The sequence below is a fragment of the Polyodon spathula genome, chromosome 8, assembly GCF_017654505.1.
Source record: "Polyodon spathula isolate WHYD16114869_AA chromosome 8, ASM1765450v1, whole genome shotgun sequence".
In the NCBI taxonomy this organism is placed as follows: domain Eukaryota; kingdom Metazoa; phylum Chordata; class Actinopteri; order Acipenseriformes; family Polyodontidae; genus Polyodon; species Polyodon spathula.
In genome coordinates this window covers 42,739,949-42,764,421 of record NC_054541.1, presented here as the reverse complement: position 1 = coordinate 42,764,421, position 24,473 = coordinate 42,739,949, and the positions used below count along the sequence as shown (strand labels likewise).

Here is a 24,473-nt window from a genome sequence, read left to right as displayed (position 1 = left end):
GGCTGAGGCAGGTGTACAGCACACAGACTAGACTGCATTGCTACAGAGAAATCTCTGGATTGTGGCATGAAGATATTCAAATTATTTCATGGACCTGTGTTTTAATCATGCTCAGAGGTAAAAAGAGCATGTTCTTTTTAATGAAAACTGACTTGCCTTGAAAATGTACATGTTAAATCTCAAATAATTCTTAAAGATTATTTGAGATTTAGCCTATTCTTGCAATAGTTTTGTTGTTAAACTAAAGAATATCTATGCGTTATGGACAATAGTTTCAGCACAGTATGAAACTTTTTTTAAATGTAGTCTTGTGATAATTTATTGATGCTATTTATAACATTGTCCAGTATATTCTTTCCCAGTGATATATTTTCTACTTGTGTGACTGTACAGGGGTAAGGGGTTAACACAATTGGGTTTTGTTTTATATATTTTTTCCACAGTAGGTAAAATGTAACTTGTGTGAAAGATAAAGCTATTGCAGTCATAGGTATTTGAGAATAACACAGTGGTTATTTTTTCACAAAGTGCACTGTCTAACTCCAAGAAAAACAGATTTGTTTTTGTATTCACTTGTGAATATTGATTCAATCTTGCATTCAAAACATGTGCACTACATAGTTTTTCTGCTGGTTAAAAATATGCAAAGCTTCAGTGTGTTTACAGTGAAGTAACATCACAGCTTGACTTCTATATCTATTTATTATCTGGTTAAACTAGAACACAGATGAAGGAATTAACCAGCAGTTCACTGTATACCAAAGGTCTTTACACCGGAATTCAACTTGCACCATGTTTTGTGAAAAAAACAAAACAAAACTAAAACTTTACAACAGTTGTTTATTACTTGTTTTATAAGATTGTTTTAAATTGTGAATGATCAGTCTATTTGTTCATAGTGTACATTTGGGGAAACTCCCTACCTTGTGTAGGACAATATATATTGACACCCTTACAGTTTTGACATTAGGTACTACCAACTGCCTTGTGGAACTATAATTGTAATACTGTGTTTAAACAGGATTTCATGTTAACATCAGAAAGAAATGGGAAACTAAAGGCATTACCAGTGAAGCTGTCTTTCACATGCACAATAAAACCCAGTTAATATGAAAGTTACATAATCCTTACTGTAAAGGGAAACCAATAAAAGTACACTGCCAAAGAACCACCAACTAATGTTTTTCCAAGCACTCCACTGCTTTCTATTTCCTATATTTCTTTACAATAGGGTATTGTATGCAGCCTATGCTGGACAATGTCTTGATGATAATGACTTCCTTCACAAGTGCCTGACTTCCTTCATGAGTGTCCGACCATTTATCTGAGCCATGGGCAAAACTTCTGACAATATTATGTACTGCGCTTTGTTTACAGAACACGGTGCCGCAAGTTTGATTCAGCAGAACCACTAAGAAAACACCAAAACAAATACAGTAAAGCAGAGAGCACTACATACAGCACGGAATTCCAGTTTGAACAGTACACTCAAAACAGCTTCTTGTGGATATGGACCGCATGGAACTAAAGAAAATCAGCACTGACCCTGATGATGAGAGCAACAGTGCAGACAGCATGGATGGCGGCTTCAATGAGCCAATAGATTCAGAAAAGGCTACTATTAGCAGGTAAGGAGCTGCACAGCTAATACATGAAAATTTAAAGTAGATTCTAGAAATTTGTGTGGATGAAGTCTACGGACAGCTCTGCAGCCCCTTTCGAGATCATTTCTATTGGTGTAACACAACCTCTATAACCCAGACTTGCTCTTCCCAAAATATCCTCCTTTACAACAGCCTGCTGCTACTGTATCTCCCGTCCAGGGGGTCAGGGGGGGTAGTCAGTGGGGGTCAGTTGGAGGGGTGTTGAGTTGAGGCCTAACTGCAGACCACATTCCTCCTTACTATTCTTTACAACTATCTATTGCATTTATCACAGCTTATTCCCGGACACTAGACCTGTATACTGTATAGAAAATATTACATCTATGGAGGTCGATGTTGCGTCTTGGGTGTAACTTAAAATGAATCTGCAATTTTTGCATATTTGTGTTTTTTTTTTTTTTTTTTTTTGTTTGTTGTTTTTTTAATTATTTCAAAATAATTGTGTGCAAAACCTGAGCGTGAAATATTATACAACACAAGTTTTAACTTTTTTACTCTTTCCAGTCAGTTTGCTGATGAAGACGACGCAGAAAGTCAAAAGTTCCTGACGAATGGAGGTTTGGGGAGTAAGAAGTATGAGGAGTATCAGGAAGAATGTGTAAGTACAGTTGAACGCCCTGAACAATGTCATGCACTGTACAACTTGTTTTCTATCAACCGACACTGTGTTTTGTCTCATAGCACCCAGGAACCACTTCCTTTGGGATGTCAGTATTTAATCTCAGCAATGCCATAATGGGAAGTGGCATCCTTGGGCTGTCTTATGCCATGGCAAACACTGGGATTGTTTTGTTTGTGTAAGTATTTGAAAGTAAACACACAAGTTTCATTTATAATGCAATACAGTTTACTTTTTAATTTGAGTTTGCTTTTTTTAATAATACTGGAAATATTTGCTTTACCGATGCAGTAGGATATACCTGTCAATGGGGTGTTATATTTCAGAATCTGTTATTGACACAACAAAAATAATGTACCGAGTCAGAACATTAAGAAATGCTCCAAATCAGTTTAGTCAGTCTGGTGTTTAGTATTTCAGTGTGAAGGTCATCGATAGCATAGCTGATATGTTGTTCAATAGTTTCTCGTGTTATGTTTGTTGGTGAAGATTTGTACTTTAAGGTCAGTTGTAATTTTAGATTTTCAAAGTTTTCAGATGTAACTGTATGGCATATCCTTTGATACCATGTTTACTTAGATTAACAAGTAGCTGACATTTAGAAAAATATGTGCAAAAGAGTTGTGCTGGAGTTGTTCCTAGGGTCCTGTTCGATTTAAGAATTGTTCAGGGAATGTTTATTAAGAACTGTTTATTGAAGACCTTTTTAAGCTTATTTTGATTGAAGTTCATTTAGTTTTAAAAAGTTTATTTTGGAGGGGGTTAGAAGACCAAATTTATACAGTTTATTACCCAGAACTTTATATACAATAAAGGCTACATTTATATTTCAGCTTCTATGTTAAAATATACATATTATTAAAATCACAGATTTACAGTATTATTCTACTACAGGTTAGGACAAAGTGAAGATTTGTTTACTTTGTGCTATATAAAAATAGAGAAGGTCGAGATACTGGAAGTAAATTGAAAAATATTTAGTGCTTCATCTCAAACCACACAACCATCCAAGAATCACACAGTAGACATCAAAATAGACTCTGGTAGATTTCCATTTGGCTGCAGCAAACCATCGGTTTGCACCATGCATGCTGATGAGGTGAAGGTTGTATTGCCAGCTGAAGCTGAAATTACAAGTAATTTATGGGACACACTGCAGTGAAATGTACAGTGCGTTCTAATTCTGCAGCCAGTGCCCCAAGCAGCCTTCCTTTCTGCACCCACAGCACGGTGTACATGTTGGTGTTGGTGATGCTGAGTGATTCTCATGGTTTTAGGATACCGTTCCCTATACTGTATTTGACAGAAAGGAGCAGCTGATAGTGATTCTAATCTACAGAGAGGCTGAGCCTCGTGCTGTGAGTGCAGGGTTTAGATTTTTTATAAGTCTTTCTCTAGTTATTTATGAGAGGTAACTAAAGTTTAGGAAACAGAAATCCTTTTTTATAAGGATTAAACCATTTTAGTAACAGTTAAAAAATATGCCAGTACGTGTGGATTTCAGGAGAGATAGTGAAATGTGAAGTGACAAGACACCACCAAAATAATGGCACATGTTTAAATACTGTAATGTTAAGATCCTGCACAGCCCCCAAGACTAAGTTAGTCTTCTCCTCCCAGTGCAGAAAACTGTCAAATAAATTTGTGATTAATTACGTGCCTGTTAACACTAGCACTGAGGAATGCAATATTAGTTTTATAAATGTGCTGTGACTTTAACATAGGCATAGTTGTACTAATTTTGTAGGCAATTCACACTTTAGGCACACAAGTTGATTTTGTTTTACGTAAAGGCATACTGCTTACAACACCAAACTCGATCTAAACAAAATTTGGTACATAAGTTTTAAATAATTCAGAAAGGAGAACTGTGATTCAGTCAGAAGGCATTTTGTAAAAGCGTGCACGGACCTGCATATTGCTAGCATAGGATGAATTTAAGTTGGGAAGAGCTCTAATCGACTGTGGTTTGAAAATTCAAAGAGATATGGAGAGTTGAATTTGATTACTAATTACAGCCTGTCACGGGTGGCTTGATGGGTGATGTCAGCCCAGGAAGTTGACACACACTCAGTGGGTTGAGATGCAAATGCGCTCCTTTTATTTAATAAATAAACCAGCAAAAACACTGGAACAAAACAAAAGGCGTGGTGGCCCAAAATAAAGTTACACAAAACACTGCAAACACTGAATAAAACAAGTATCGTGCTGGTTTAAAATCAGCACACGTAGCAGTTGTCTTTTAGCTTACTTTCGTGATAGATCTCTCTAGTTTTTTGTTTCTTCACTCTCATCAGCCCTGGTTGGCAAAAGCTGCTGGTTTTTATAGTGGTTGAGGGATTAACCGGCCATAAATTACTTTGTTTGTCCCTCAACCACATTCTGTATGGGAATTCTAATACACGTGATTGACGGCAAATTTGTCAATTAATTATTAGCTGCCGACCTCGCATTCTCACGGGATGTAGTTTGGCAGAAACAAGAAGCAAACATCACCCCTGCCAAACTACATTTAACTATAAAATTACACAAATACATTTAGATAATAACAATAATAATATACAAATAAACACAGGGGCTGGGTGTATCCTGTCACACAGCCTTATAATCAACATCCTGATACTGAGTTTAAATGTGGTGGTCACTCATAAAAGACAGTGGGAGAGATACTGTCTTTGATTAAAGCTGAGTGTTATTGAGGATTCTCCAGTGGCAGCCAGGTTCCACGCCCTTAAGGGTAGCAACATGTTAAGCGTTGTTAAAACAAGCCCTAGGAGTGAATGTAAAGGCAAAGGGCCAGGATTATGACTCTGTGCCAGAGTGCATTTTGCATTATTTGTGTAAGGACAAAGTTTTATTTTCCTTTTAAAGATTGTGCAAATTTGATTTCATCACTATACAGTATGTTTTTGGCTACCTAGCAACAGTGTCCTACAGTGTTTCAGAACTTGTGCAGTGCTTGCCTAACCAGTAGTTTCGTCCAGACAGGCTGCGATGACTTTAATTTTTGCATTCAGACTGGATTTTCAGAAAGGTCTTCTCATTTTACCGTCCTTCCTAATCCGCCACGTACAAGAGGTCTCATCATAAAATGAGTGTCAAGCATACAGGTTGTAAGTGTATGTAACAGGGAGAGATCTGTGCTGACTCTGCTGGCGTGTTCACGGGCTGCAGGAAGAGGGCGGCAGTCGCCCAACAACCGCCTGTGAGTCATGGCAGTGACACGGGGAGGTGGGAAAGTGGGTGTGTGGACTTTCCCCCTCTCTGAATGGCTGAGAGGCGGGTCTTGGGTGATTGTTGGTCCTATAAAATAACGCTCCGTTGTTTCCTCAGGTCTGCCCACTTAGACGCGCTAAGAGTGCGGAAGCTTTGATTTGGGACCGGGAATCAGCCGGAAGAGAAATAAAGATTCACAGAGAGAGAGAGAGCGGGGAATCCTTGGGCAGACCCTGGCATATTGTGAAAGAGCAGGCTAGATAGCCGATAGAGTAGGACGGTGATCCGGGTCGTGCGGGTAGCTGCAACCGGGATAACGCTGCCGAGTGCAGCACCTTTTATTTGTAGTTTTGTTACTGTTTTGTTTTCCCTTGTTCTTTTCGCCTTCTGTTTTCATTATTATTTCTTTGAGCACCTGCGAGTGCATTTGCTGTTTGTGTACCAGCTGTGGTATTTCCGTGGTGCTGTCTATCATCGTTGATAGGCAGCCCACGGTCAACAGTGCCCTCTACTGGAGAAAAACAAGAACTGATCTAAAATAAAACTGGGCACCTGTGTGGTGTTTTCAAGTACACCTGTCTGTCTCCTAGTCAGTGAATTACCCACACCCCTTCCACAGTGTGCCACCTACACTTTCTGTTTGGAACATAGATAGGGTCATACCATTTTGATCTCATTGGCAAAAATCTCAAATACAAAAAGGATTAATCAATTTTGGTTTACTGAAAAATAATATAATAGCATTTACTTTGAATCCAAACTTGCAGTATAGCATACCATTTTGTATTCTGAAATCCATCCAGAAATAATAACAAAGGACTGCAAAAAGAATGCATTGTGAATGCCGAAACATAGGATTCATAGCTCACAGAAATAATTAAGTACTGTATTTGAGAAGACAGAAAGGACTAAGACTGTAGTATCTGCTCTTTGTTCTCTTTGAAGCCACGTCCTTCTGAATGTTTATCAACATGCAATACATTGTGCCTGAAAGGTCTCAGGATCTTTGAACAGACTTGCATATTTAGAATTTTTTGTATGTAATAAAATGAACATAACATATTTTTACCGTGATACCTGTATATCATGGACCCTATTCTTTTTAAATAAAAAAAGAACAGTAATAAATATCAATGTATTTTATTCATGAAAAATAGGCTTTCTTTAAATGCCATCATAGTATGACATACATGTTAACATTAAAAATATATATATATATATATATATATATATATATATATCTAATATATAATATATAATATATATATATATATATATGTTCGAATTGTTATTTTTTCATAATTTGTTTAACCCTCAAACTATTACAGAAAATTGTTCTTAACAATAAAAGTATTAAACAAATTGGGAGTTGAAGAATGTCTTTAAACAAGGAACAATGCTTGAACCAATTTCATTGTTTGCTGGATTTTCATCTGAATACGTGATTTTTTTTGTTTTTGTTTTTGTTTTCCCAGAATCCTCTTGCTAGGAGTAGCAATATTATCACTGTATTCTGTTCATCTTTTATTGCTAACGTCAAAAGAAGGAGGTTTGTTTATCTCTTTTTTTCCATAAGAAAAGTGCACACTAACTTTATCACATAAATATTTGCTACATACTTTATGGATTGTTTAACATAATGCTTTCTTTGTCCGTTCAGGGTCTTTAATATATGAGAAACTAGGAGAAAAGGCCTTCGGCTGGCCAGGGAAACTTGCTGCATTTTTATCTATAACAATGCAGAATATTGGAGGTAAGAGAAAGCATAGTTATCAGCTTATTCCTGGTTTGCATTGTGCTTACAGTTGATATTTTTATAGGCTTTGCCTGCAATGGAATTTCTATGTAATTCATTAAATTGAAATAGCAGTAATACTTCACGCTTTTAAAGCACGGTTATAAAATGTGATGGTCATCTTAACTAATGCATTCTTCTTGTTTAGACTCACTTTGATATTTTTCTACTTTAGTCATCACATCCTGGTGATTTTTTTTTTAAAGTACCCCTATGGCCTCAAAAGGGCTCTCAAATATGTTCTTGTGACCGTTACCCTGTTTCCCAGCAGCAGTCTGCCCCCTGGTGGGAGGTAACAAACACCACTTTTATCAGGCCACGTAGGCTTTAAACTGAAACAGAACAGAATTGATTTACAAAAATGATTCTGAACAAGAAGAATGCCTTAGTTAAAATCACTGATATTCAAGAAGAAAAATACAACCCAACCCAGCTCATTGTTCTTAATTAGTTCATAAGACATTGCATGAATATAAGACTCCCTGCTGGGATGTGATCTTGTGCATTGGAATTCCTGCAAGTTCTTGCAATAAAGGTGATGTGTACCCAATTTAAATATATTTACAGTTACAAATAACATTAAGTACATTTAAAAATAAAAGGCTTTGGGAATGAAAGCAGTATCTTTTTGTTCTGCCATTTGCTGTCTGGTCTTGAAGATTGAATTTCTTACTTCCCACTGCTTCTCTCTCAAGTAGTAGCAGAACTTGTTAGTAGAGGACCTCAGAGAAATGTCAGTAATATACTATGCAGCAGGATCAGCTATGTATTAGTTAACAGAATTTATATTTAAATGGGTTATGTTTTTGGGTAATTTATATTCAAATGAATTATGTCTTTGAGTCGTGTATTTTTTTGTTTTTATCTTCACTAACGGAAAGTGCATGGGACTCTGTTTTTATTGTATTTTATTATTTTCATGGTTTTTGTTCTACAGCTATGTCAAGCTACCTCTTCATAGTGAAATATGAACTGCCGGAAGTAATCAGAGCATTCTTGGGCCTGGAGGAGAACACTGGGTATGTTTAAATGAAAAACTGTACATGTGGTTTGATTCACAGCAGCAATGTAATTACTAAATAATGTCTCTTCAAGCTTGATGTCTAATTCCAAGAGAAATCTTAAGGTCCTGTACATAACAAACAAAGAGTATTATTTCCAGAGACACATTGTTGATTCCCATGTTTTTTTTTAATTTTGTATGCATTCAGAGAACTGTTAGATCGGGCCATAATTGGAGCCTCATGCCTCATGTAGTTAGCTACCCAGCAACATTGCAAGACTAAAGTTCTTTCATCTGTGTTTGTTTTGTAATCAGAAATTTCAGAATTTAATTAAATAAATGTCTGTCTTCTTGATTTTAATAATAAATTTTTGTTAATGTTATATTGCTACCGCATGTTTTCAATTATATTTGAAGGTGTTTTATTTATTTTTTGCTTTTGAATAATGAAGTGTTTACAATGCCTTGATTGTTGATCATCACCTGTCTGGTATTCAATTTGGAAATTTGTGGAGGATTGCATATCTAATTATTTCAATGACTTTATGAAACCAAATACATGTCATGTTTAACGCTCAAGGCTATGAAGAAGCATACACAATTCGAATGTAGTAGTTTGGAAAGAGGGGTCCAATTAAATTGTAATGCCCTTTTTGGTGGGGCTCTCTTTTGAAGGACTGATTTTATTCAGTTTTTTTTTTTTTTTTTTTTTTTTTTTTAGGCCTTTCTTCATTTTGACGATGGCGTACTTTTAAATCCACAGGAGGGGCACCTTTTTGTAGTGCCTGTTCCTTGTAAACAAACAATATTTAATGGCCATGTGATACTAATTAAAATACTCCACTTCCAAAAAGCCAGATAACAATCAGCATGGGAAAATGAAAAGCTATCTTTTATCAGTTTACTGAAAGACATCCTCCACCCTCACCCCTCCTCCTAAAACCGTGACCAAACAAAACTGGCAGCATTTTTTAGAGACCTTAGGAATGTGTTACATTAATGCCCAACTATGTTGCAAACAGACTTGCATGATGTGTATGAAACCAAGTGGAACTTCTGACTATCTAAAACACACAGAGTAACTAATTACACAACAGCGCTAACTGTCCTGTTTTAAAAACGTAAAGCAGCAAAAATAACTCTATTCATAAAGAACATGTCAGACAACTTCAGAAAGCATTTAGTTTATTTTTAACTGTACAGCTAATTTGAAACTAATAATTTTATACAGATAAGCAAACCTCGAACTCAAAACGGGTTGTATATAAACTCAGATGAATGTTGCAGTCCAGCTTCATTGATGTTCTTTTTTTCTTTTAACAGAGAATGGTACTTAAATGGCAATTACCTTGTGGTGATTGTATCACTGGCAATCATCCTTCCTCTTTCCATGCTTAAAAGTCTGGGTAAGCATCTTCGACTTCCAGGTCTTGCTATAGTGTTCATTCTTTGCTTTCTAATTGTTCTCTTTTTTAAAATAAAATATGCAATTTTTGTTCTTGGATAGGTTACCTTGGTTATACCAGTGGCTTTTCTCTCACATGCATGGTGTTTTTCGTCGGAGTTGTAAGTATTTCATGTTAATATCGTACATTATTTCATGAGAAGTGGAATCTCTCTGCCATTCACTTTCATTGGGATTCCTAGTCTGGTTTAATGAATTATGTGGTAAAATAATGCCATTTGGATAAACAGACATCATAAGGAGTCCATTGACACCGTGGCAACAGCATTCTGTCGCCGAGCGGAATGACTGATTTCTGTTAAAGTAAAACTCAGAAATGGCACTTAATTTATTTATTTTTTAAATTAAAAAAACATAACCTTAAAACTCAAGGAACAAAGGACTTGTCATATAACTAAAGAGTCCGTCGCCTGTGCTGTAGTTGAAGGTAACGGGCCCCCTCACTAATATAGTTTCAGAATGTAGTCTCAGGAAGACTGTTACCCCCTAGTATACTCTGTGTGCTCTGTAGTTAGTTATTCATTAATTATTGTTGGCATTAGAAACCTAAAATATTTTATAAAATACAGTAAATTAAGCTTTGTTGTTTTATAAGATGTCTACAAGGTGAATATTCTTCAATGATAGCCCATAGTTACCACTATATGTCAGGGAAGGCCTGTAAAAATATATTATTATAATTATTTCTAGTTTCAGGTTATATACTGTATACATTTTTGTAAATATATATATATATATATATATATATATATATATATATATATATATATATATATATATATATATATATATATATATAAATATATATAGTGCCTTGCAAAATAATTCAGACTCCTGACCAATTCTCTCGTATTGCTGAATTACAAATGGTACATTGAAATTTCGTTCTGTTTGATATTTTTTAAACACTTAAACTCAAAATCAATTATTGTAAGGTGACATTGGTTTTATGTTGGGAAATATTTTTAAGAAAAATAAAAAACTGAAATATCTTGCTTGCATAAGTATTCAACCCCCACACATTAATATTTGGTAGAGCCACCTTTTGCTGCAATAACAGCTTTAAGTCTTTTGGGGTAAGTATGTACCAGCTTTGCACATAGTGTCGTACTGTTTTTGGCCCATTTTTCTTGGCAGATTTGCTCCAGATTGTTCAGGTTGGTTGGACGACGCTTGTGGACCGCAATTTTCAAATAGTGCCACAGATTCTAAATGGGATTGAGATCAGGACTTTGATTGGGCCACTGTAGGACATTCACCTGTTTGTTCTTGAGCCACTCCAATGTTGCTTTGACCTTGTGCTTGGGATCATTGTCCTGCTGAAAGGTGAATTTCCTCCCAAGCTTCAGTTTTTTAGCGGACTGAAGCAGATTCTGTTGCAGTATTTTCCTGTATTTTGCCCCATCCATTCTTCCTTCAATTGTAACAAGATGCCCAGTCCCTGTTGATGAAGTATCCACACAGCATGATGCTGCCACCACCATACTTCACTGTAGGGATGGTGTGTCTTGAGGCATGGGCAGTATTAGGTTTGCGCCACACATAGTGCTTTGAGTTTTGGCCAAAAAGCTCTGTCTTGGTCTCATCTGACCACAAAACCTTTTTCCCACATCGCAGCTGGGTCACTCTCATGCTTTCTGGCAAACCAGACGTGCTTTCAGATGGTACTTTTTGAGTAACGGCTTCTTTCTTGCCATCCTCCCATACAGGCCTGTGTTATGCAGAGCTCTTGATATGGTTGACTGGTGCATCATTACTCCACTCCCAGCCACTGAACTCTGTAGCTCCTTCAAAGTGATTGTTGGCCTCTCTGTGGCTTCTCTCACAAGTCTCCTTCTTGTTTGAGCGCTGAGTTTTGAGGGATGGCCTTTTCTTGGCAGTGCCTGGGTGGTGTGATGCAGCTTCCACTTCCTGATTATTGATCCAACTGTGCTTACTGGGATATCCAAACACTTGGATATTATTTTGTACCCTTTCCCTAATCTATGCATTTGTATTAGTTTATCTCTAACTTCTGTAGAATGCTCTTTGGTCTTAATTTTCCTTCAGATTCACAGCCTTACCATTGATCCTTCAACAGTGGGGTTTTTATCCAGAAAATGTGACAGGAACTTTCATGGTTCACAGGTGGAGGCCAATGGTAAGGTAATTGTGTCCTTGTTAAGGCAATTTCTTTCATCGGTGCAAACTGGGAGCTTCCACAGCACAGGGGTTGAATACTTATTGATATTTCAGTTTTTTATTTTTCTTAAAAATATTTCCCAACATAAAACCAATGTCACCTTACAATAATTGATTTTGAGTTTGAGTGTTTTAAAATAAAATATCGAACAGAATTAAATTTCAATGTACCATTTGTAATTCAGTAATATGAGAGAATTGGTCAGGGGTCTGAATACTTTTGCAAGGCACTGTATATATATATATATATATATATATATATATATATATATATATATATATATATATATATATATAATTAATTTCCTGTGTTTTCAGTTGATCTACAAGAAGTCCCAAATCCCCTGTCCACTGCCTCTTTTGGACCCAATTGGAGCAAACCAAACCCATAATACCAGCATGCACATATCTCCAGCTATCTTGCACAACAGAACGGTTCATTCTGGTGCTGACTTCGCTATGGAATACTCTCATGGCAAAACAAAAGCTCCTGGAGAGCACAGCAATGGGGTGGTTTATGAACCTCACCACGACAAGGAGGACATGTGCAAACCAAAGTACTTTGTGTTCAACTCACAGGTATGCAGGCCTTTTGAAGGACATTTATTTATAGATCCTCTGATCCTAATGCACGCTGTGTTACTGAATATGTGTTGAATTTTTTTGTTTTTTAGACAGCTTACACAATACCAATCCTGGCATTCGCATTTGTGTGTCACCCAGAGGTGCTGCCAATCTTCAGTGAATTGAAAGAGTAAGAATACCCTTCTTATTTATGTACCAGTATGACTGCATTCTGCCATGATTACAAAGAAAGTGCATCACTCACCTCTGTATTCAGCAACGAAAGGGTAGATTTGCAAAGCTATTTACTCCAAGCTGTCATTCGTGCATTATTTTCTTATAAAATATATAACACTAATTATAATTCTAAAATGATTAATAAACAAATATTAACCGTACAAGCCCCAAAATGTAATTCCTGAGACGGTTATTTCAGGTTTCTGAACAATATTGGTTGTGTTTTTTTTGTTAATGACAAGGAGTAAATAGGTAGCTCAAGGTGCTTTCAAATTTCATCTGTTGTATTAAAACAAACCAAAAAGAAAAACAGAGTAAGGTCGATAAACAAATCTCCGGTTGTAAAGTTTGATATTCAGTCTCGAGACTTTTAATGAAGCCAAAAATGGTTTAATAAAGTAAGTTTTAAACAAGTTAAGATTGTTAACAGTAGCTTTGAAATGAATTGACTACCTGTTAGATGTTGGAGTGGGTTTGAAACCAAAGGACATGAAGTAATTTAGTTACCAGAAAACAGCTGCAATCCCTGTGCTGATATTCATAAAACACATCACAGTCTTGCACTTGACAAAGCATCTGCTGGATTTAACAAAACTGTAAAATGTGTACATCTGTTATCTCCATAATTCCAATTCAAACAATGTTTCCATGTAAGCATTAAGCTGTGAGATGTGTAAGAAGAGAGTTTGATGTTTGCACTCTCCCGTGAAAACTCCAGTAGAGTAACCATCTGTATAACATCTGAAGCTCTTTAGAGTAGATTTTCTAACAGGATCTTTTCCTTCTACTTCCCAGCCGTTCGCGAAAGAAGATGCAGAACGTTTCGAACATATCCATTACTGCCATGCTTGTCATGTACATGTTGTCAGCTCTGTTTGGCTATCTTACTTTCTATGGTAAGTAAATGTATGATGGCACTTGTCAAAAATGCTTTCATTGAACTCCTATTCATGATAGACCCAAGCCAGTTGCAAGAGAATCCATCATAAGTGGTATAATGAAAATGATGATAAAGGATAGCGTAAATTTGGGTTTCATAATGAAAACATGTTCGGAAATTGTTAAATAAAATCAACAAATCTCAGGGACATCTATGCAGTTCTAAAAGAAGCCTCACTCTTAATGTTCAATTGTGATTGTTTTTCAGTAGGGTACTCCCAGTATAAAGTGTTCAGGTGAATGGCTCAAACAGTCTTACAAGTTTATCCTTAACCACATACCTTTACTTTCTGAAATTATCAGCCTACATAAATAAGTACATCTGCTGTGGCAGTCTCATTAGCATGCTTAACAAGTTAGGTATATTGTTTTTAAAAAAACAGCAGCAAAAAAGAAGAAATTCTAAGGGTTCAACTCATGACTTACTTCAATAATTTTTTTAATGTTTTGATAGATGGGAGAAAAAAACTAGATTTTAGTAAGTTACTGTATCAATTGTCAAGAAAACTTGCATAACTTTATTTAATCAATCAAACATCATACACCATACATTGCCAATTTGAAGCAAGTGGGATGTTTCACATTCTTTGCAAAACCCCTCCTGCGTACCTATTTTAGATATTTAGGCTGAGTCAGCCCTGGCTTGAAGTCAAAACCCACAACCATTTACCTTGCAGACACTTGTTCTAACCTCAGTGATGTTTAACTGGTTTGTCACAGCCCTCACCTTTTTGAAGTGCTTCCTTTAAAAAAAATACTAGATGTGGTCAATACCACATGTATTGCAATATAATGTTGTTGACTTTCATAGTACAGTAATCCGTCCCATATCCGACTGCGGTGGGACCAGAGTATGGGCGAATATGTAAAGTCACATGAATGAATCCTGTTTTAAATACCATTATAAACAGCTGTAGTAATGACTATTCACACATTTATTGTTTTGAGATTCAGCTTTTATTAGGGAGCGCCCTTGTTTAGAAAGATACAGTGTATTAATGCCTGTGACAGAGTAGCTGTCTGCAGTGCGGGTGCGTGCATTCGCTGCTGAGTGACAGGCAGGAGATCGCGATGGAGGTTGAAGTTGACACGCCCCGCAGTGCAAACAGGATTGATTTTTGTCAAGTCGACAAACTGAACAGCTAACGTGACACTACCAGCAATGGCAGCACACAGAGCACATACAACAGTGCACGAAAACTTTGGTAGGAACTACAATATCTGAACAATCCTGTCTGTTCAATAATAAACTAACATTGCTGAAGATGTTGATCATGGCAGATAAACAGTTAGGGCAGATGTGTGACTGACGGATACGAGACGGATTACTGTATCTTTGTTTTTTTTAAACAAAGAGAAGAAATAGATGATACACCATGAACATTCATGGAATACTGTAGTTCTTCCATGAAAGAGAATGGCTGAGTTATTTACTACCATCATTGTGTGAATAATCACATTTCTTCACTAGTAAGTACAATGTATGGGGAAAAAAGATGTTTAAAGTTAAATTAAATAACAGAATTCAGAGAATATATTCAAGCTCTGCGCTTAGCAATGCAGTGTAATTTGAAACAGTGCATTTGCGTGGTCATTCTGTCTTCGGATTTGAATGAATGAGAGATAGACGAGATCCTGTATATAAAAGTAATAGTTCTCTCGGCAGCATCAAATTTAAAAAAGTTATTCAAGGCAAGATCTCACAACACTTGTTAAGTAACTGGTAAAATAGTATGGTGTATAAAAATGTTTTTAATTATTACTTTTAATTAAAATAAACTGCAGTTACAGCATTAGTGCACTGGATGTGTGTTTTATTATAAATCTTTTTTTTTATTTTGCATACTACAGTATGATGTAGTTGTAAATATGTATTGAAGAGGCTGCTGGTTATTGTTTTTCATTCATGTTGCTTGTGCGAAACTTTCATCTTCCTTTTTATTTATTTTTAATTGTAGGTAACGTGGAAGCAGAATTGCTTCATACCTTCACCAAAGTATACAGGTTTGACACCCTGCTCCTCATGGTCCGCCTGGCAGTATTGATAGCTGTCACCTTAACTGTCCCCATTGTCCTCTTTCCAGTAAGCCTGCATCTTACCTTAAACAGCACATATCATGCATCAGCGTAGATTTGTCACTTTGGAGGAATCTCCAGAATAACTTCCTGGGTTGTGAGTGATTTGCAAAATGATTAGCTTGGTATTAAAAGCAGACTAAACAGAGCTTTCTGTCAGATTTCAGAAAGGATTTCAATACCAGTGTCCATGCCGTTTTATTCATTCTAGGTACAGAGGTTCTTCACGAAAGCTTGATTGGTGTCAGAACATTGTTATTACTGTGAAATGTTACAGTTAAATATTTAATTATAGCTGTGGATAGATAGATAGATAGATAGATAGATAGATAGATAGATAGATAGATAGATAGATAGATAGATTTGGTAATTGAATGCTTCTGCAAGATGTACTTTTTTAGTCTTTGGACACAGTGTTGTTTTAAATGGTTCTACAGGCTAAGTGACATTTTTAGGATATATGGGTTTATGAATTACAAATTGTTCCTTGTTTACAGTTCTGTGAGAACATACCTTCAGAGGAGGCTTGTACATAATCCGATTCCTCTAAACAAACGTCTGAGTGCAACCACAAGTGCAAATTGGACCGTTTCATATTTTAAAAGCAGCCAAACAGAAAACATAATATAGAACACAACACAAATGCCAGATTATCAGCATTCCAGCTCTCAAGTCGATGTCAACATTTGGGGGTATTTTTGATTGCTTTAAATAGGTCTGTGCTGTGCTTTGCTTGGTCGCTAGCCACACTATAACAATGGTAGATACATTGGGTGTGGCTCACAAGCAGGTTGAAAGAAAGGGGGCTGTGGTTTGGAATAGAATTACACAGCATGTTCTCAGCTTATTCTCTCAGGACTCCCTAACCCAGATAAAGAACGGAGCTCCTCAAAGACCAAATTAGGGAAGCTTGAACTAATACATAGAATATTTAACTATCATGCTGTGTGTGCTCTTCTCGAGTTCTGCTTTGTCTCAAAGGACACCTATGCTGTTCTTTCCTGGTAAATACAGAATCCATTTAAAACTAGTTCTCAGGAAGTTTTTTTCAATAGGCTGTCCCCTTGCTACTTACCATATTTGGATCTGGTCTTTATTTCAGTAGGAGTGCAATGCAAATGTAATGAACAGCTCCATATGATCACTGACAGTACCCATCAATGGGAGCCAGATAGCATTTTCAGGCGAAACAGTAATCGCCATACAGTCAAAATATGTATTATGGTTGTAGTGTAATATGGATAGCGTTTCCTTTATTGCCTGTTACTTTGGAATACAAAAAAAACTGACACATCCCTGTTTCCAACTCTACATAAGAAATAACAGGAAACAGCCAGCAGGAGGCACACATTCACTGTTACAATTACAATTGAGTAGTCTCAAGAACAATCACATGGAGATCAGTCACGGTTTAAGTGGTGTTGGAGCTTTTTCACACCCTTGTGTTTTGCAGTTTGCTTAGAAAAGACAGAATGTTCCAGTCCCTCAGCACTGCTGTTCCACATCATCATTTAAACATACCAAAAAGGAAAGTACTTCCTGTAATTTGTATACCTATTAGTACTTTCTGGAACAAACCTTAGATAAATCGGCTTCCTACAGCTGAATACCAACACAGAGAAGTAATGTCCTTTTTGCAGACTGTTGTCAGTTTTTTTTTTGTTTTGTTTTTTTTACAGAGCTCTCAAAACTGTAAAGGGCTCTCATTCATTTGTAAATAGTCAGGTATTGAGTATCTGGTGCTTTTCATCAATGTGCAGAAGAAGTTTAATTTATTTTTTTGCAGAGACGATGCTTTAGTTCTGTTTGCCTTCGGCAAGAATCTTTTTAATAATGAGAGGCTACAGATCAAAGAGATAGACCGGCTGCAGTGTGCTTGTTACTGAAGCTGATATTCTTGCAGGGCTAAAATATTTCAAACTGTTGTGTTACAAAAAAAATTAATTGCCATGATTACCATAACTAAAGTAGCAACTTCAATATTGATGCATATTCCAACACAGGCTTCGACAGGTCGATGTTATCTTTTTATTTTATTTATCTATTTATTTGGGATATTGGGGGATTGGAGGCATTCCATAAGATTGAATAAAACTAATTGATACATTTCGCTAGCTTCTCTGTTTTCTCACATGTGTATTACATTTTTAAATCACTCTTTTTTTTTTATCAAAGTCAGTAAAGAGCTTTGTGGTCATTATACAAAGGTCAATAAACAACTGTAAATAATATGTCTAATGGTAAATATTATGGTACTGTTTCTGCAATTCTGGACAGCAACAGCACTCTGCTGCCTTTGTCATTAAACTTTTGACAGTGGTCAGTAAAACATGCTATTTAATGGGAAATATATTGGGGGGAAAGGGTACTTGTGCTTTCCTCTGTTAAAATTGTGATGTTTTCATTAATTAAAGTATTATTATTATTTGCAACAAAACAGCTTTTTAAATATAGTGTTTTATTCTTAGCAAAACTATCTGTGCAATAGTGTTCTACAGTATAACTGCACCAGTGGTGCATAAGCCATGCTTCCTATGGCTGATGCAAGCTTCACTTGCAATTGCTTGTCTCTCCCTTACAGCCTCTGTTTGAGTTGCGATGACACTTGACCCCATATTTCTCTTCAGCCCCGCTCCTTAAAACTTCTCCTGGCCAATCATTGAGCAGATTGTTGGGTGTACCATTTGCAACTCTTGAACTTTCACCTACTTAAATTCACAATGGAAGGGGCTAATTCGTTCACTGCCTGCAATGTGTTCCATTACTGAATCACACAAACCTGACTGCAATTTAAAAAAAAACTACTGTGTATGTAATCCCATATCTTAAAAAAAAAGAAAAAAAAAGAAACTATTTGAAAGCAGACACTGTTTTATTTTACAGAACTATAGACCCTATTTACAATAACACTAAAAGTACTAAAAGCAAAAGACAGTTAGCTGCAGAAAGTATTGATGGATGCCTATGCTATACTACTTCTGTCATGTAAAATACAGGGGAAGACTGTTTGTCTAGTGAATACAATATAATTCAAGTATGACCAAAAGTACATAACGATAATAAAGCACATCATCATCGCATTAATGTCTGAAATACTATTGCAATTGATTTAGACAATGGACACATCTATATACAGATAGCTTGAAGCTTGAAAAAAACTGTTCAGTCTACTCTGCAGAAAAAATGTCCGCCTATAAAATATATAGTTGAAGATATATCCACACTGTCTATATATGGCTATTTCTGTTGGCATTGTTTAATAACGTGCCTTTGTTTTAGTTGTTGAACTACTGTGAGTCTGTTTTTTATTCTTATTATTTTCCCACTGTAGATCCGATCTTCGATTACAGCCCTATTATTTGCCAGGAGAGAGTTCAGCTGGGTCCGGCATTTCCTGATTGCGGCAGTCCTGCTGGTTTTTAACAATCTTCTGGTGATATTTGTGCCTACCATTAGAGACATCTTTGGTTTCATTGGTAAGTTTAATTTTGTTTGTTGGGCCCATGTTTCACTGTGCACCAGTTTGAGAACCAGTAATTGATCTATGTGGTAAAAAACAAACAAACAAAAAACACACAAGTAGGATATTTAACTGGTTGAAGCATTTTAGAAACATACACAGCAGATGCTATTTCTTTTTAATGATGTGGTCAGTAAATCATGGTTAATGTAAAGTATGAACATCTGCCACTGTTTAAAACCACTAAAATAAGAAAGAGGTTAACATGCCATCAATGTAATTGTAAAAAGTACAAGAAAAAGAACACTGTAAAATATAAATAAGAAAATGTTTTAATATACTGTATATGTAAGACCTTGCATCATTCAAGCAACTTTTCTTAACGTATCTTAAATATGTAACAGTGCAGATAAATCTACGAGAAATCAGAGAAGGAAAGAATGTTTCCCTGTATGCAAATAGTGTTATTTAGTTCAATGCATACATTTTAAACATCCTGTATTAACAGCTTCTTGGGGTTGTAACAATAATGGTGGTTTTTGCTGGCCTAGGAATCAGCCTGCAGATAAATGAATGATAGCTTCTTGCTGTACAGCAGCTGTGAACAGCTGTTAGCTGGGAGGGGGTGTTGCATCACTTACAAGGAAGGAATAATTAAAGTCAATGACAGCCAAATTTATTTTTGATTTTGAGCAAATCTGCATTTTTGATGAACCATGTGGGGGCAAAAAAAAAAAAAAAAAATTAAAGAAAGACTTGCTTAGGAATGGCTTGAAATACCTCTGAATTGCTTTTTGTGCACAAGTCTCAGTTTTTGAAATAGATATTGGCACTTTATAAATCGACTTTTCTTTTATCAGGTTCCTCTGCTGCGACCATGCTTATCTTTATCCTTCCAGCTGCGTTCTACATTAAACTAGTGAAAAGCATACCTCTTAAATCACCACAAAAGATAGGGGTAAGTACAAAACAAACAACCAAAAAAAAAAAAACAATTTGGAAATTAATTCACTGTTCCTTCTAATTGTGATGCTATGCTATGTTATGTAAATCATTGTTTATGAAGGGTCTTCAGCAAATGTGGCAGATGACCTTTGGTTTAAAGTAATTCCTGTTAAATGACAGATTTACGTTATTGTAGAGAAAGTATAGAAGAAGAATTGTTGCGTGTGCTTCCTTTTATAATGATAAAAGAATAACTGGATTCAAGTGGCATTTTAATTGATTATTTACCTTGTTGTTTTTTTGGCCCTTGTAATCATTCTGTGTAGTTCTGGCTGCTGTTGCTCTGATGTTGAGTTCTCTTCATTGTTCTTTGTACTCTATCTTTACCTGGTTCAGAGCTCTCTCTCAACTTCCCTGAACAAGCCTAACTGCCTGATGTTGATCAGACTTCCTCATTGCATTCAAGTCATGTGACAGTGGGACCTGACAACTGACATAAATGGAATAGGGAAGTCTGTTCATATACTCCAAAGGGACACGTTAAATAATCTGCACATTAATCCTCATGCCGAGACTTCCTTATACAAATAATTATTTGTGGTACTGCACAGCTTTACTAACAGAACTGCTATGCATTAGTCAACACACCCTGACTACTCATGAGCCCAGCTCAACCAATGTTTAAAGAGTGTTTTTGTGCCGTGCCATTTTGAATCAACCGCTGGCATGCAGATTGCTTAGACACACCTTTACGTCACACCACGGTAGTGAACAGTTTGATCCAAAATGGCGACACAGGGATGTTTACCTTAACTCCACTTTCATTAAATCTTGCCCTCAGCCACTTAGCTATTTTTTCTGTGTTTCAGCGACGGCAGTGGTGAAGATGTTTGTTTGTTTGTTTGTTTTTTAACACAGAAGGTGGAATGGAGGTCATTTTTCTAAACAGTATGATCTGTGAGCAGTGAAAATACTTGTGCAACAACAAAAACATAGCTAATGTTTTTAAAGAGACATTTACAATTGTACACAAGATACCTCAGCAGCAAGTAGGTAGAATGTGTTTAGGAGTGTTTCAGGGCTTAGCATAAATGTCTCGGAGTACGAAATGAAGGGGGTTATTTCCTAGTGTTCCTGCAAGGACGACAAGTTAGTTATTTGGCCATTTACCCCCTGCAGGTGATGAGACGGTGCAACCAGCATGATAAGCCAGCAGATGGCTGTCAACTGCATGGGAAGAAAAAGAGAAGGGCAATGTGTACTGTATGTATGCTGCATAGTACTGACTCTGCCTTTTCTCAATCTTTAGGCACTTGTGTTTCTCGTCGTGGGAATTATTTTTATGATCGGAAGCATGTCACTCATTGTAAGTGACTGGATTCACAACCCTCCCGGTTCTGGTGGCCACTAACCCATTTGGGTTGAAAAAACAAGTATACACTGATGACTTGAAGCTCTGAATGCCATTCTCCAGCAAGCCCTCCACCTGTGTCACTCGAGGAGGGAGGTGTCGTTCCACGCTCATGTTAAAGCAGGATCCAAAAGACTGTATTAGTGTAGTACCAGTGTTCTTTCGAAGAAGAAAAAACACGTATCCTCTAGTGATAGGGGGTGTTTCTATTTATGTTTTTAACAAAATTAATGCTTTTGTTTACTTACTGATTATTGGGTAGATCTACTAAGTTGGGCCAGTGCATTGCCAACATACCGCAGTTTGCATTTTCGTTACGACAGTTTGCAAAATGCACATTTTGTCGTATATGCTAAGAACAAATATGTTAATGAAGAGATTCACAATATACTAATTTAAATATTATTTGCGTCGTCTTAGCAAGACCTCTAGCGAGAGTTGAGCGACAGAGGGTTTGCTGCAGCAGAGGGTGCCCGAAAGATAATGTCTGTACATGCAAGGGTGCAAGAATCAAAATAACTTTGTTTTTGTTAAATGTAAATGGCCGTTCCATTTTATCAATTTTAATACTGTTATATATATATGATATATATATAATATATATATATATATATATATAAATATATTATATATATATATATATATTATATATATATATATAATATTTAGGATATCTTAGGCAGTTTAATCCTATAAGATTCTGTAGTGGGTCCCCAACCTTCACCATGATAAATCATCAGAAGGTAATTGCGTGAATCTAGCATGCCTTGCAATAGCTTCACTTGAAATTTAAAACAGGAATGTTCGGTGTTCTACATTGTTTCTATAGGACACGCAGCCTTTTTGCCTTAGGTCTCAAACATACCAGAAAGTGAAATAATGCCAGTAGGTTACCCTTATTCAGCATGCTGTGCAGCCAAGAATTAATCACAAACAGTAGTGCAGTCTTCGCTGCGGACTCCGAAGGTAGCATCGCATTGGCTCTTGCTCTCCCGTCAGTTAGGGAGGCTAAACCAGCAGGGACTGTTTCTCCTCATTGCGCTATAGTGAATCCTGCTGGCCAGGCTCCTAGTAAGCTCAAAGGCGGACGTACCTCTTTGCTTTAGTTTCTATATTCCATATTCTCACTAAGCTGGAGGAGAGAGGATTGTTGTATTGTAATGGACGTGCACTGAACCTTTGGGTCTCCTGATCCATGTGGTGAATTGCTGAAAAACAAATTCGGCATTCGAAATTGGGAGAACTGTAGGAAAAATAATAGTTGGACACTTTTTTAAAAAATCACAAAAACTACTATATTGTATAAATGTTTTCATATATGTCTCTCTGTGCAGATATTATTGTAGTCTAATTTAGTTTTATTCTTTTTAATATTATTTTTAGGTCATGGGTGTTTTAGTATTTAAATACCACTATATCAGTGTAGTGTGTGTGTGTGTGTTTTTTTTTAATTTTCCATCACTAAAAAGTTGTTTGTCTTGGTGTAAAAGGTCAAAAGAACTGAGCAAAAGAATTTGTTTTGAAATCTTCAAAGATAGTTGTTAAATTGTAAACATTTGCCTAAATGTTTACGCAAGCTTTTACCAGCAACAATTTAACAGATGCAGATGCCAAATAAACACCTTACGTTGAAGCTTAATATTTTTGTCCCAATATCTTGCCACGGCCCTGCTACAGTCATATTTTGCCAAGAAAGAGTTACAAACAAGCCGAGCCAAGGAGCGTGTCAAATCTTGCAAGCCAAAGTGGACAACATTTATAGATCTTTTGTAGATCTACATATACATGTAACAAGTGGATATTTCAAATGAAATGGCTTAATGTTACATACATGTTTTAGATTACATACATGGTCTTTTTTGACGATTGTATATATACTGTAAATAATGTTTTCTGTAGTACACTTTTTTTTTTTATAGTTCAGTGGAGGTTATAAGGGATTGTGCCACCAGATTCTCCTTCGAGATATGTTTTGAAAATAAGATTGCGGTCCATGTAATTGTTACAGCATAGTAAACCTAGATTTACTGTTACATTGCTGTTTATTCAGTAAAAAATGGCCAAGCGTGGGTTGCATTGCCGTGTTTCTCTACTGCTGCCAATGGTAAAAACATGACTCGTTTACCTAAATAAACAAGCTGCTTCTCTTGGTCGAAATATATTGTGTAATATAAGTGAGTTCAATGATTATCCAAGTTGTACCTTAAGTGACTTCAAATGACATACGCAGTTGTGTTTTTACTCTCATTGTATGATGTTTACAATCACTCTGAGCAGTTTTTACTCCATGACTGTGTTCTTAATGTTTTATCTTGTGATATTGGGAAGGTGCTTTTGACCTGAATTCAGAATCTGCCCTTCAAGCTCTAGTTGCCAGCCATAGACATAAGTAACACAGGCCAGATCAGCCCAATGTAAAAGGTCAGTAAAATAAAAAAACAATATAAATGTAATTTGAAGCTACTTAAATATGAAAGCACTTTCCATTTGTTTCGTAGCAATGCACTGTAAGCTTGTGATCGGCAATGCAACTCTGGACTGCCTGTATATACAGTTGTTTTTGTACCCTACCAAGGGGAACCCTTTTAGACAGTAACTATATGACAACATGAAAGTTTTGGCGTACTTCATCCAGGATACTTGTACCTGTTATATAAGCCCTACGTGTTTCATGGAAAATACTTGAGGAATCTTGGATGAGATGGATTAAAGCACACTCAAGTTATGGCAGGCAAATTTAATATTACCATATATCTTTTCCTGGGTGGTTTTTTTGGGTTTTTTTTTTTGTTTTACTCTTTCAGCAAGTTAGTCTGCAAAAAGGCAACTTAGCTTTTAAACTTGTATATGCTATATTACATATCTAGTAGATAAAGCCTTATAAGTCTTTCAGTTATC

General features: G+C 36.3%; 1 protein-coding gene across 2 annotated transcripts in view; it reads left to right on the top strand.

Annotated features, from left to right (window-relative positions):
• The window catches only part of LOC121319988 (sodium-coupled neutral amino acid transporter 4-like), a 33,234-nt gene extending 11,133 nt beyond the window's left edge, over positions 1-22,101 (top strand). For both annotated transcript variants that reach the window (XM_041258034.1, XM_041258033.1), the window contains exons 2-16: positions 1,378-1,628; positions 2,169-2,262; positions 2,346-2,461; positions 6,975-7,048; positions 7,160-7,252; positions 8,232-8,313; positions 9,621-9,703; positions 9,805-9,863; positions 12,262-12,522; positions 12,618-12,697; positions 13,540-13,640; positions 15,642-15,766; positions 19,091-19,235; positions 20,080-20,177; positions 21,474-22,101. In XM_041258034.1, coding sequence (XP_041113968.1) covers positions 1,510-1,628; positions 2,169-2,262; positions 2,346-2,461; positions 6,975-7,048; positions 7,160-7,252; positions 8,232-8,313; positions 9,621-9,703; positions 9,805-9,863; positions 12,262-12,522; positions 12,618-12,697; positions 13,540-13,640; positions 15,642-15,766; positions 19,091-19,235; positions 20,080-20,177; positions 21,474-21,575 — 1,632 coding nt within the window. In that variant the 5' untranslated portion in view covers positions 1,378-1,509 and the 3' untranslated portion in view covers positions 21,576-22,101. The remainder of the gene's footprint in view (positions 1-1,377; positions 1,629-2,168; positions 2,263-2,345; positions 2,462-6,974; positions 7,049-7,159; positions 7,253-8,231; positions 8,314-9,620; positions 9,704-9,804; positions 9,864-12,261; positions 12,523-12,617; positions 12,698-13,539; positions 13,641-15,641; positions 15,767-19,090; positions 19,236-20,079; positions 20,178-21,473) is intronic.
• The last annotated feature ends 2,372 nt before the right edge of the window (positions 22,102-24,473 follow it).